The sequence below is a fragment of the Populus trichocarpa genome, chromosome 7, assembly GCF_000002775.5.
Source record: "Populus trichocarpa isolate Nisqually-1 chromosome 7, P.trichocarpa_v4.1, whole genome shotgun sequence".
Lineage (NCBI taxonomy): Eukaryota > Viridiplantae > Streptophyta > Magnoliopsida > Malpighiales > Salicaceae > Populus > Populus trichocarpa.
In genome coordinates, this window is record NC_037291.2 from 11,429,226 (window position 1) to 11,441,563 (window position 12,338).

General features: G+C 31.0%; 1 protein-coding gene and 1 non-coding gene across 2 annotated transcripts; one reads left to right on the forward strand and one right to left on the reverse strand.

Annotated features, from left to right (window-relative positions):
• The first annotated feature begins 260 nt into the window (after positions 1 to 260).
• On the forward strand, positions 261 to 333 carry TRNAA-AGC (transfer RNA alanine (anticodon AGC)). Its single transcript has one exon. It is a non-coding gene; the product is annotated as a tRNA-Ala (tRNA).
• A 9,776-nt stretch (positions 334 to 10,109) lies between these two features.
• On the reverse strand, positions 10,110 to 11,719 carry LOC7456921 (FCS-Like Zinc finger 6). Its single transcript, XM_002309952.4, has 2 exons — positions 11,107 to 11,719; positions 10,110 to 10,566 (listed from the first exon to the last, which is right to left on the reverse strand). The coding sequence occupies exons 1-2, from the start codon at positions 11,487 to 11,489 to the stop codon at positions 10,395 to 10,397; spliced, it is 555 nt and encodes a 184-aa protein (XP_002309988.1). The 5' UTR covers positions 11,490 to 11,719; the 3' UTR covers positions 10,110 to 10,394.
• Between the last annotated feature and the right edge of the window lie 619 nt (positions 11,720 to 12,338).

The following is a 12,338-nucleotide window of genomic DNA, read 5'->3' on the forward strand; positions in this document are numbered from 1 at the left end:
CAAAATTACTACATTTAAGATTTTTCATTTCTTAACGTAGAACTGATGGTGAAGGAATAATATAATTTTTTAATATTTTTGGTAGATAAAAACGAGAGATGTAATTTCAAAATTTAATATACGAAGGCTTAAAATATTATGTGCCAGAAGCCAATATATAGAGGATCCTGCCAATAACGTTTTCTTCATTTATTTCAGTTTTGTATTTTATCACACATTTGTAGTATACTAAAAATTAGTTAGAAATCTAATCAAAGAAAGGGGATGTAGCTCAGATGGTAGAGCGCTCGCTTAGCATGCGAGAGGTACGGGGATCGATACCCCGCATCTCCAATATATTTTTTCCGTTAATACTAAAGGCCAGGCTCGCCGAACTGTGCTCCAGTTGGGCCACCAAATGGATCGAAAGGCCGAAGCTATGATTCTATGCCTTCTCTCTGCTTTTTTTGGGTTTACCTAACAAGGTAAAACCGTAAAAGCCCTATTTTCTTAAATCTCACCACTCTAACGTGAGTAGGATTTGATTTCTAAGTTTTTTCATGTTTGTTTAATATTGTGGTAATGTTTATTTTTTAAAATATTTTTTTATTAAAAAATTTATTAAAATAATTTTTTTTAAATTTATTTTTGACATTAATATATTAAAACAATCAAATAACCGAAAAAAATTAATTTGAAATAAAAAAATCAATTTTTTTTAAAATAATGGTATAGTCATAATACCAAACACTTTGCGTGTTATATGTATTTGTAGAAAAGATATAAGAACAAAGATGACTAGAGTTTGAAGAAGAAGAGATCAAAGAAAACTAGTGTTCTTATCATTAAAGTACCGGAGAGAAGAGATCAAAGCATTTGCATGACCTTTCATAAACAACTTCAGGATCTTTCAAGACATTCTCCAATTTTTTTTTTAAAAAACTAAAGGATTAGCTTGCAAATCACAAGCATGAAATTGCTTTAGATGTGTACTATTTGTACTTTAGACCTGACAGTTAAGCTATTATTTTTTTTTTAGTTTAACGTGGGTGTCCGGGTCAGCTTGCGGGCACCTCGACTAATCCCACGGGCCCTGAAGTTAACGACCATGTAAGCCTCCAGTGACCATCATATAATCAACCACAGGACTCGAACCTGAGACCACAGAGGGAACAAACCTCTTGGTCCCAAGCTCTTATCATTGGGCCACCACCTAGATGGTTATAATTAAGCTATTATTAATTTTTAACTTAAATTGTTTTTTGTTATTAATTCTCAATAACATCAAATATTGAGTATAAGCAATCAAGAAGTTCTCATTCCATAAAGTTGTTAAAAAAAAGCTAAAGTATGCCTCATTTGAAATAATTAATTAGCTGATATATTAGATATTGTTGACATTTTTTGATAACAATGTTCTCTACCCACGTTATTCATGGTCGATTTGTTTGATCAATTTTAGTATTTAAATGACAAGAAAATATTTCTCTATTTAGGCCTCGTTTATTTGCTGAAAAATAATTTTTTTTAAAAAAATAGTTTCTTTGAAAAGTAAATTATTTTTCGATGTTTGGTAGTGTCATGGAAAATCAGTTGGAAAACACTTTCCAGTGTTTGTTTATGTCATGGAAAATGAGCTGGAAAATAACTTATTAATATTTTTTTCAAATTTATTAAAATAATAAGGAACAAATCTTAAAAATTAAAAAGTTGAATGAGAATGAAATTGAAAAAAAAAAATCTAATTTCATAAATTATCTCAAATAAAATAAATAACAATCAAAATAATAAAGATCAAATCTAACAGATAAAAATATTAAAAACGATATTGGACATTGAAATTGGCCATGATCCTAATCAACCAGGAGTCAAAATTGAAGGGAAGGTGAACTTTTTTTTCTTTTTTTATAATTTTCCTTTAGTTTTTGCAATTTCTTTCTCTCATTCTTCTTAAACCTCTTTTTATGTAGCGTTGCTTCAAAATATAATGGTTTTTATGAAGGCTTGAGTTCATAGATCCTCGTATTATATTTGATTTTACGAAATTGCTACTTATCTTATCTTAGAATCAAGTTTTTGTTTTTGTTTTGTAGTGTCTCATTCTAGTTGTCATTAAAATATTTTTTCAATTTAATTTAAATTATTAGATGTTTTACTAATATTTTTCTAGTTGTCATTAGCTTTTATTCAATAAATCATGGTTTTAATTAAAAAAATGTTATTGTCCAAAAAGAATTACATCAATGAAAAAAGATATTTTTCTTAAAAAATCACAATTTTTCTACATAATTCTAAACATTGCATTTCCTATGAGTTTCCATTTTAATAATTGTGTAATTGAATAAAAATGAATTTTAAAAAGTGCCCCTTCTAAAGCACAGACACCATACTAGTGCTATTTTACGCCAAACATATTGCAGCTTCTCGAGCCATCATCATATGCAGTCATGTTTAATTGTTTTATAAGCATTAGTTAATTATGAAAACCATTATTTTTATTAATATTTTTAAATAAAAATGTCTTGTTTTTTTTTTATTATATACAAACTATATATTTTGATTCTAAAAAAAGCTAGAAAATTATTTCTCAAATACCAAGAATTTAACGAGTAGGTAAATATACCTACTCATCCACTACATTACAACTTGAGACCTACAAATTAGAAGTATAAAATCTTGACTAATCTAAATCATCATCCCGTGACTTAATGTAACCTGGTTAGGCATTTGAAAAATATTTATTCTTGTTGGCCCACAAAGCACATTCATTAATTTGATATATATATATATATATATATATATATATATATATATATATATATATATATATAAGCATACGTACATGTTCATATGGCGTACATGGATCAACTGTGACCGTTAATTATAAAATCAATTTGCGATGATAGGCAAACTATCGATAGATAAAGTATAAATTAACAAGAGTCCTGAGGTAAGAACACTTGGGAGAGAGCAATTTTAAAATGCATAGAGAGGTAGTGGTAATGGATAATTGGTTATAATTTTTAATTGTAATCTGTGGCAAGTTCTCCCAATCCCAGGCAGGAAACCTGGAATTGAGCTGACACCCTAAACCCCGACAATTGGGTCTTTAAGAAATGTCCTTTCCCCCCATAATCTCCATTTACCAATGCCAACAACCAATTTTATGGTAATACACTCTTGTTCTTTAAGAAAAGTTCGGAAGTGGAAGTCCTAATTTACGTTTTGTTTGCTGTTAAAAATTGAAGGTCAAGGACTTCATGTTAAGTATACAGAATGTTTGATCCAAATGTGTAAGAAATATATATAATTAATGACGAGGTTTATAAAGTAAATATAACTCAAAAATAATAAATATTGTATAGCGATAGAGTAATTCCATATTTGGTATAAGGAAAGGAGAGGAAAAATTAACGATGGGTTTTGGAAAAAGAAATCAAAACACAAAAGAGCATAAATCACCAGAATCTTTCCCCTCAAGGATTTCTTACACCCCACCCTCCACTGCAAGATCAAGGATGGTTTGCTCTTATCTGTAAATTATGTAAATTGTGTCAGTTATTGGATTTTTTTTTGTTGGTATTTTTTTTAATTGGTTATTTTTGCGTAAGTTGTTTTCTTGTATTTTGATGAATAGAAACATATTCCCTTATACTTCTGATTTATTTATGTGTATATGTGATTTGCTAGCTTCCTGATCTGTTTAATTTTAATCTATTTTATTTTTACATTTGATAAAAAAAAAAGGATCAAGAAGGGTTAGAAGTTAATTACTCATGGGTTAATCTTAACTCCTTTTGTCTTAAAATCAAACTCCATGAAAAATAATAGGTGGGATGGAAAATTTGGCAAGAGTTTTCTATTGTGTAGTTCAAGATAAATAATTTTTTTTATTTTTTGCATTATTGGGTAGGCAATCAACCAATTAGAGAGGCATTGACTCCTAGTAGAAAATCCACAGCAAATCTTTCCAACTTTGCTGTGAAAGATTCAGTTGCATTTTAAAATTAGCCGAAAGGGAAATCATCTAATAATCTATTAACTTTGGAGCATGATATGACCTATGAGGAAAGTTGATGAGAATGAGATAATACATATTAAAATAATAGCTTAGTTGATAAACTATAAGACAACTAGTAGTTAATTGATTATTGAATGAGTCCATAGGCTTTAAAAAAACATGATTTGAAACCGGCCTATGATGTTTTCTTCTAGCTGTTTTACATTAGTAGCTTCTTTTCCAAGCTTGTCTACAATAATGGGTGACGATCCTAAGGGCATTGGCTGCGTCTGATGGGGCCGGAGAAGTGATTTTTATTTTATTTTATTTTAAAAAAAAACCCTAATCAAGAGGACACCTGAAATCCAACGGAGGTTGATGGAGAATCTTGAACTACAAGTTTTTGCTTAGCTTTATGACAAATGACTAGTTCTATTGTTTCCCTTCAAATTCAAATGGCTTTTATTTTATTCTTCCATTCTTCAACAGTTTTCAACGTTTTAAGAAGTTCTGCAGAAAGTTTAATTAGAGATAAACGCTCCTTAATCGAACACAAGAATATAATTCTCATCAGTTGGTTTTTTCTCTATAACTCAATAGAATGAATCTACCAGATGGAATGGTCCCAAAAGTAATCATGGTTTGTTTTTATTCATTAAAAAAAAAAAAAAACAAAAAACATGGATCTAAAGCTGGCCAAGTTAGAAATGTGATGGGACTTGAGGAATATTATAGATTATTTGAAGAATTTTAAGGGCTTAATAATAAATTTTAAGGGCTAGTAGTTAATATCAAAACAAGGCTCAACTTTATGGATAATCGCGATTTCTTTTTGAAATTTCTTGGAGGGACACAAGCCCCTCAACCGTGCATTATATATATTTGAAGAGATTAATTTTATTAAATTAAATAAGGATTGAGGTTTAAGGTAGCTTCGTAAATAGGGTTAATGGGCATAGAAATCATCATCTCATATGATCAAAAGGACAATTATGATACTTAAATATGAAATTTCAAACCGAATGAATATTTCGGTTACCACCTAAATCAACCGTTTGAGGAAATGATAATTTATTGACGATGAGTTCTTTGTAATCATTAATTTTAATTAACTTTCATAAACGGATTCATATTTATTATTTGATTACAAATTACCCTATTGAATCAACAACTCTTAATCACTCAAGTTTGAAATTGTTTTATTATCCAGCTTCACTTTTCTTTCTCTCTTTTTATTTTTTTTATTTTTCTTCCTGCGTTGTTGAACACTCATTTATCTAAACCCCATCCGATCTATCACAAGATTTAATTTTTTTAACCTATGCCATTTATGCCCGGAGCACAAAATGGAACTGAAGCACTCGAGATCTCTGCTGCACAAAATGGATGTTTCCATTGAAGCAAAAATCTAATGTCAAAGACATCTTTATTCAATTTCAAACATATGTTAGACATACCAATAAAATGTTGGTCTAGCGGTTAAGACATCGCAACATCCCTGCAAGGATAAAAACATACAAATTTAATTTTCAGGAAGTGTACTTGTTAGGAGAAGCAACCACGAACCCCGAACGAGCCTAGTCTCACCCTTTAAAAAGGGTGTGAGGATACCTAGACCAGCACAAAAAACATGTGTTACGCATCATTTTGAAACCAAAATCAAAACTATTTAAACTGAGTGGGTAACAAATAAAAATGTGTAAACATCCATTTAAAAAAGATCAGACATTAATTATTTACTATTTTCTTATCCTTATACGCACAAAAAAATGGATTCGGTTGAATAACGTCATCGTTAAATTATAAAAATACATCTTATCTTGTTAGCTCACTCTAGAAGAAAACTTTTCGGGCAACTACTTATATTATTAATCGATTACGTACCAAAACTTTACAAAATCAATCTCTCTTTGAGAACGCAATAAATAAATAAAAACTAATTACAATTTTAGGCCTATCTTTAGTTGTGCTTGCTGGCCTAACTTACTTACATATAACGAATGCTTGGTTAATTCGTCCATAAATAAAATTACAATAAACGCGGGACTCTTTGCCAACTAGATATTTAGAATGCTTTCCTCCATCAAGACCTCCAAGAAGAAGTATATATACAACAGCCGCAAGGTTTCAAACATCCAGATTTTCCCAATTATGTTTATCAGTTGTGAAAAAGTCTTTATGGCCTTCGTCAAGCATCTCGTGCTTGGTTCTCCAAACTCACAAAAAAAAGTTACAGCAGTAAGGTTTTCAAGGTTATAAGGCAAACACATCTCTCTGTATATATTTCAACAAGGTCCTCTTCATTTGATCATACTTATTTATGTGGATGACATGTTTGTTAACAGTTATAACATGGCAACAATTTAGAGATTTATCACTCGGTTCTCCTATGATTCTCCGGTTAAAGACTTGGGATCTTTATCTTTGTTTCTTTTTTCTTGAATTTGAAATATTGCATGATAAAGTTATAAAAAGGATCCTATGTTATCTCAAACACATAATTTCCTTCAGCTTTTTTTTAGCAACTCAAATCATTCATTACAATATGGTTTCAGTGATGTCAACTGGGCGGCAGACAATGATGATCGTAAAAGCATTGGAGTTCACTGTAGTTTTCATGGTCACAATCACATTTCATGGAGTTGTAAGAAGCAGAAAAAAATTGCATGTAGTAGTATGGAATCCGAGTATAAATCTCTATCCAACAGTGCTGCTGAGATTCAATGGTTACATTCTATACTACAATATGATCTTCTAACTGTCCCCAGCTATGGTGTGATAATATTAGAGAAACATATCTGTCTTCGAATCGATCCCATGTTCCATGCCAAAGCTAAACATATTGAAATCGATTCCATTTTGTTCCAGATCAGGTTTTACAGAAGGAACTTCATGTCTTTTTTTGTGTCCACAAAAGACCAATTTGTTGATCTGCTCACAAGACGACTCTCTATTGCTCATAAATTCATTCTATTACAAACCAACCGACATGTGCACGAGCTGCCCATTTGGTTGAGGAAACGAAACGAAACGAAATCTTAAAACCTATGACATTTGAATTTTTATTCACTTCCTTTGTTTATCCAATGAATCTTACACTGTGATGATAATTGACTTATATTTGAGAACTATTAGTATTAATTTTTTGTAATGGATAATATTCAGGGATGGAGCTAGGAAATGTTTTTAGGAGAGCGAAGATTAGGAAAGATAAAAATTTACAGAGGCTCAAAATTTAAATCTTACTAATTTTGACCCTAAAATTATAAATTCTTCGAGGGGGAGCTAGGGTTTTTTTTTTTCTTCCCCTTACCAGCCTCCCCACCTGATAATATCCCTGCACCTGAATATTCTACAAGGCAGTTTAGATCCCCATAAATCAATCAGAATAGAGTAAAGAACACATCGCAACCAACCAATAATTAATAATTAATGCTCATAAGATCATCTATATAAATTCTCTACTGTTGCTATACGAGCACATAATTAAGTCTCCAATTTCGTGGTCCCTCCATGGTGACAGAACAGAATGGGACTTCTTGAAATTTTTGTGAAGGACCCATAGCAACATTAAACCCATATCTATCAATCAATCAACATTTTTTTTTTAAAAAAAACCCTCCAAATGAATCTCTTTCAATTTTAATTAAAATAACAACCACCAGATGATGGTGCTTCTGATTCTTTAAGCTCTTTATTGTAACAGATTTCCAATTGAAATAATTAAACTGAAATTTAAATGCAAAAGATGACAACAGTCTTGGCTAGACGTTGGCTTGTTTTCCTTTTCCTTTTGTATTTTTGCCTTTTTTTTTTCTTTCCAACATCCTCGTGCATAGTTAGCACTAAGATTATTAAAAAACCAATTCAATATAAAATTTAAACTATTAGATAAGATTTCAAGATATAATTTATATTATTATTTATTATACTTTCTCAAGTAAAAGTTTTTTGGACTTGAAACTTGTACAAACTTATACTATTATGTTCTTAATTTTTATCAAATAAATGAAAATGCTGGTGAAATTCAAACTTGTGACCGCTTGGTCATAAAAGTTTTGATACTATGTCAAAGAATCAATTCAATCTAAAAACTTAAATTATTAGGTGAGGTCTCAAGATATGATTTATATTATTCTTTAACAAAGACTTGAATAAAGTTAATTATTGAATTAACTAGAAAAGCTTAGAGAAAAAATGGTTAGTAAAACAAATTCAAATAATACAAGAGTTAATTAATTCACTAAATTAGAAATACATGGATAAGAACGAATAATTGAGACAAAATAATTATATGAACTATTAAAGAGCGAGGACATGCTTAATCATGCACATATAACTACAAGGAGTCCACAAGAAAAGAGAAAGCAGAAATAAATTAGCTAGTTTCAATTTTCATGGACCGTCAAATTCATCAAATTGGCCTTTTCCTACAAGTTAAACGTATACAAGATAAAAGGGAGAGTAGAATCTATTAGAATATTTGTAGTGGCGATTACATCAGTGCTAACAAACGTGTAAAAGTATATTTGTGGAAAAAAACGTTCAGGCCGGAGGGTGTGGGTGAGGGACCATCACAGACGTAATTAGCATTTTTCATGGCTGATGATGATATAAATTAACAGTGATGCATGCTAGCTAGATCCACTATCAGTAGCTAGACATCACCAAATAAAGTTAACCTTTCTTTAGCTAGGCTACTGTGTGCTTTGATCTAAAAGGCCTTCTAATTTGGTGTAGCATTTTTCTTAAGAACATTATGTATCGTCCAGAAAGTTGACGAGGAGCAAGTTCTCAGGAGACATAAAAGACGAGCCACTTGATCGGTGAGGATTATTTATCTGGACAGCGGGGACAAGAACAAAATTTCATAATTCGATGTCTAGGCATCAAACCTCGCATTCCACCATCAAAAAGAAAAATATTGAAAGACAATGGAATTATTCACCTTCCCGATTTTGGTTTTTTCCTTTTCATTTTCTTTTCATATTTGACTAAATTGCAAAAACATTGTTGCATATATACGGTGTTACAATCGTCCTTATAGAATAGAAATGATGTTGGAGAAAAAACAAGAAACTTTATTTTATCAATAAAATAATAAAGATTCGTCATCTATTTTAATTATGAAAAATTCTAACTAGTTTAAAGTTCAGATAAAAAACTGATTGAGTAAATAAAAAATATTAAAAAATAAAAAAAAATGAATAACAACAAACATCTCCAAGTCACTCCCTCTTTATTTTATTGAATCAAAACTACTTTTTCTTTTAGATTCAAAAATTGATTTAGACTCGTCTCTATTCAACTTGGAATAATGAATTAACTGATCTCCAATATTCATAATAGAATGCATTAATTATTAGATTGAGTGATCTTTGATTAAAGATGATAACGGAGAGATATTGAACAAGGTGTTCCTTTTAAAATCTCAATTCTCAACTTGCAAATTTATCACGTACATCTTGATGCTTGCATGCATACATGTCAAGTAAATTAAAGTTCTTGCAGGATACGTACCCATATGAAAATAACATTATGATGTTTTAAGGTTAGTTTATCTAAATAAATTGAGCTTTGAATTCCAAAATAGTGCTAAAATTTAATTTGAGCATGTTTATGGATATAAACAAAAATCAAATAACTGAAGTAAGTGATAGTATCAACCATGGAAGCATTAAAAATACTCTGAAACCAGTTTGTATATTAATTAAGACTATCATTTTAAAATAATTTTAAGAATGTATTTTCACATAGAAATGATGCATTTAAAGGAGTCTAAATAGATAATGTTTAATATTTGAATAGAAAAAACGTATATTCAGAACATCCTTTTACTAACTAACGTGGTACATAAAGATTAGATTATTGTCCAGAGTTGGTTCTCGTAAGAACTCCAGTAAAATTAAATAATTTATTCTATCAGGATATATTCAGGAGCTCTTCATTAATATAAATAGCTTTTCTTTCTCCATATAATAACAACACTAAAGATAATATCATATATAATTTCCTATGCAGTAGAACAACCCTGCTAATTGTATACAAATGATCCACAGTGAAAGAAAAAGGGAAATCAAGCATGAGAATCATGGAAAACCTGAAAAAGGTGCGGGAAAAAGACTCGATCAAGAGGGAAAAAGACCAGATCCACTGGCATCTCAATACATAACTGCACCCACATTCATTTTCTGCCATATTTTACATGATAATTAGCTGTAATATTGTTTTCCACATGTTGTGGTGCAGGGAATCATGTAAATATATGTGAGCTGATCATTAATAGTAGAGGAGATTGGTTGGCTAATATGCAATTACATTTTTTGCCAGTAAATTCTACAATAACGTTATGCGTTACCATTTATCACACTTGATCTTGTCTCTCTTAAAGAGCAGTAGTGGTGTCTGGCTTTATTCAAGCAGCAGCCAGAGTTTCACTTTTACGAGAAGACTTGGAGCTTGTTGTGGATGCTGATGCACGACGATCTTCGTTCTTTGATGCTATCATAACATTGCCCTTTTCTTTTCTCGCATCTTGTTTCATCTGCTGTTCTCTGCACTCTTGACTACAAAATGCCATATCTCCCCTGCAATATTGTCACACACTCACAGAAAAGAACATATATTAGACACACTAATGCAAGCAAGCTAGCAGTACTTCATAAAATAAAGTCATAGCCTTCTAATATAGCACAAGGAGAAGAGCTAATATAGTAAATTTAAAGAATTGAATTTGCAAAACGGTTGAGACTAAGAAGGGAAGAAAAGAAAAGAAAAGAAAAGAGAGAGCTGAGATTCGATGCACGAGCAGATCAGTTTCTTCAGATTAAAAAAAAAACAAATAATCTCACACAAACTTCTGCATTTAGTTCATGACTGAACATAATAGGATGTAATAATTTACTTCATTATATAACTTTATTTTTTGCTAAAATTATAGCAATTTTTCATAAGATTAAAGTACAATATACAGTAATAGGCAGATCTTTACAAGTCCACCAAACTTCAAAGCAGAAAATCCTTCAGAATTCATGAAAATAAAAGAAAAGTACGACCGGAAGAACAAAAAAAAATCCAACAAATAACTCGAAAGAAAAGTTATATATAAAATAAATTAATGAACATACCTATACATGAATAAGTCTTTCCCAGGACCCAACCGGCGTTTACAAAGTCCACAAGTCCTCAAGAAATGAGCAGCCTCCACAAAATGATCACTAGAGTCACTGCTCCTGTAGTGGTTTCTTGGTGACACCATGGTGGCCAATAAACGTTGATCATGTAATAAGAATCCACTAGTATTACCACCATCAAAAGCATCCACCATGTTGTTGTTGTGATGATAATCAAGAGACCCTTCTTCTGGTCCCGCAGTTGCATGAAGGGTATCATTATTATCGGAATTAGGCTCTGATGAGCCCGCGTCCACGTTGCGAGGAAGATCAACGGTGATACCAGTCATGCTTGCCGTTCTTCTCATGGGTCCCCTTGGACGCTTCCCTAGTAACATCCTTCCCCTCCCTTTTCTTCCTTTCGTTCTTTACACCAGAGAGAGAGAGAGAGAGAGAGAGAGAGCGAGTGAGAGAGTGAGTGATAATGGAAGGAAAAGGAAGGGAAGGAGAGAAGATAACAGGAGGAGTGGGGTGGGGGGGACTTGGAGCGAATCTTGGCCGTTGCTTGCGGGCACAGGGTTCTAAGAACTCCACGTCACGCTTCTTTTCTCTCCTCGCTTTTATGAGTATGAATGCTGTCTCCACTCCTCTACTCTCTTGGTGTTTTTATAATGTTTTTTTTTAATTATTATTTGTGATTTTTTTATGCCTGCACATTAATTCTTGTCACGTCAAGTGTTAAAAAAAAAAAAACAATAATGCTACTAAAATATGTACAATCTGTTGGATAATCCATAAAACTAATTTTCTATGTAAATTTAATGTATCTATCTACTTCAAATGTTTTAAGAATAGTTATTTAATTCCTGCTTTGATATATTTTAATTTAGAGTTTCTTAAATAATTGATGATGATTTCCAGACTTCTATATATTTAGCTTCCTTCTTTCTGACTGATCAATAATAATATCTATATATTATGATGGAATCATGATCAAGATGTGTCGACTAATCATGTAACATCTAAGCCTTTGATTAATTGAATTATTCCACAATAAGGTTAAATATTGCGAGATATTCTCCTTCAACGCCAAAGATTATTATTATTTTTTATTATTTTCTTGTAGATATATGCCTTACTTTATGCGTAGACTTTCTCTTGTAAATCTAGTTGTAAAATAAAAAAATTTTACCAATTAAATTTTATCATGTATCATTATAATTTTATTTTTATATAAGAAAATAAAG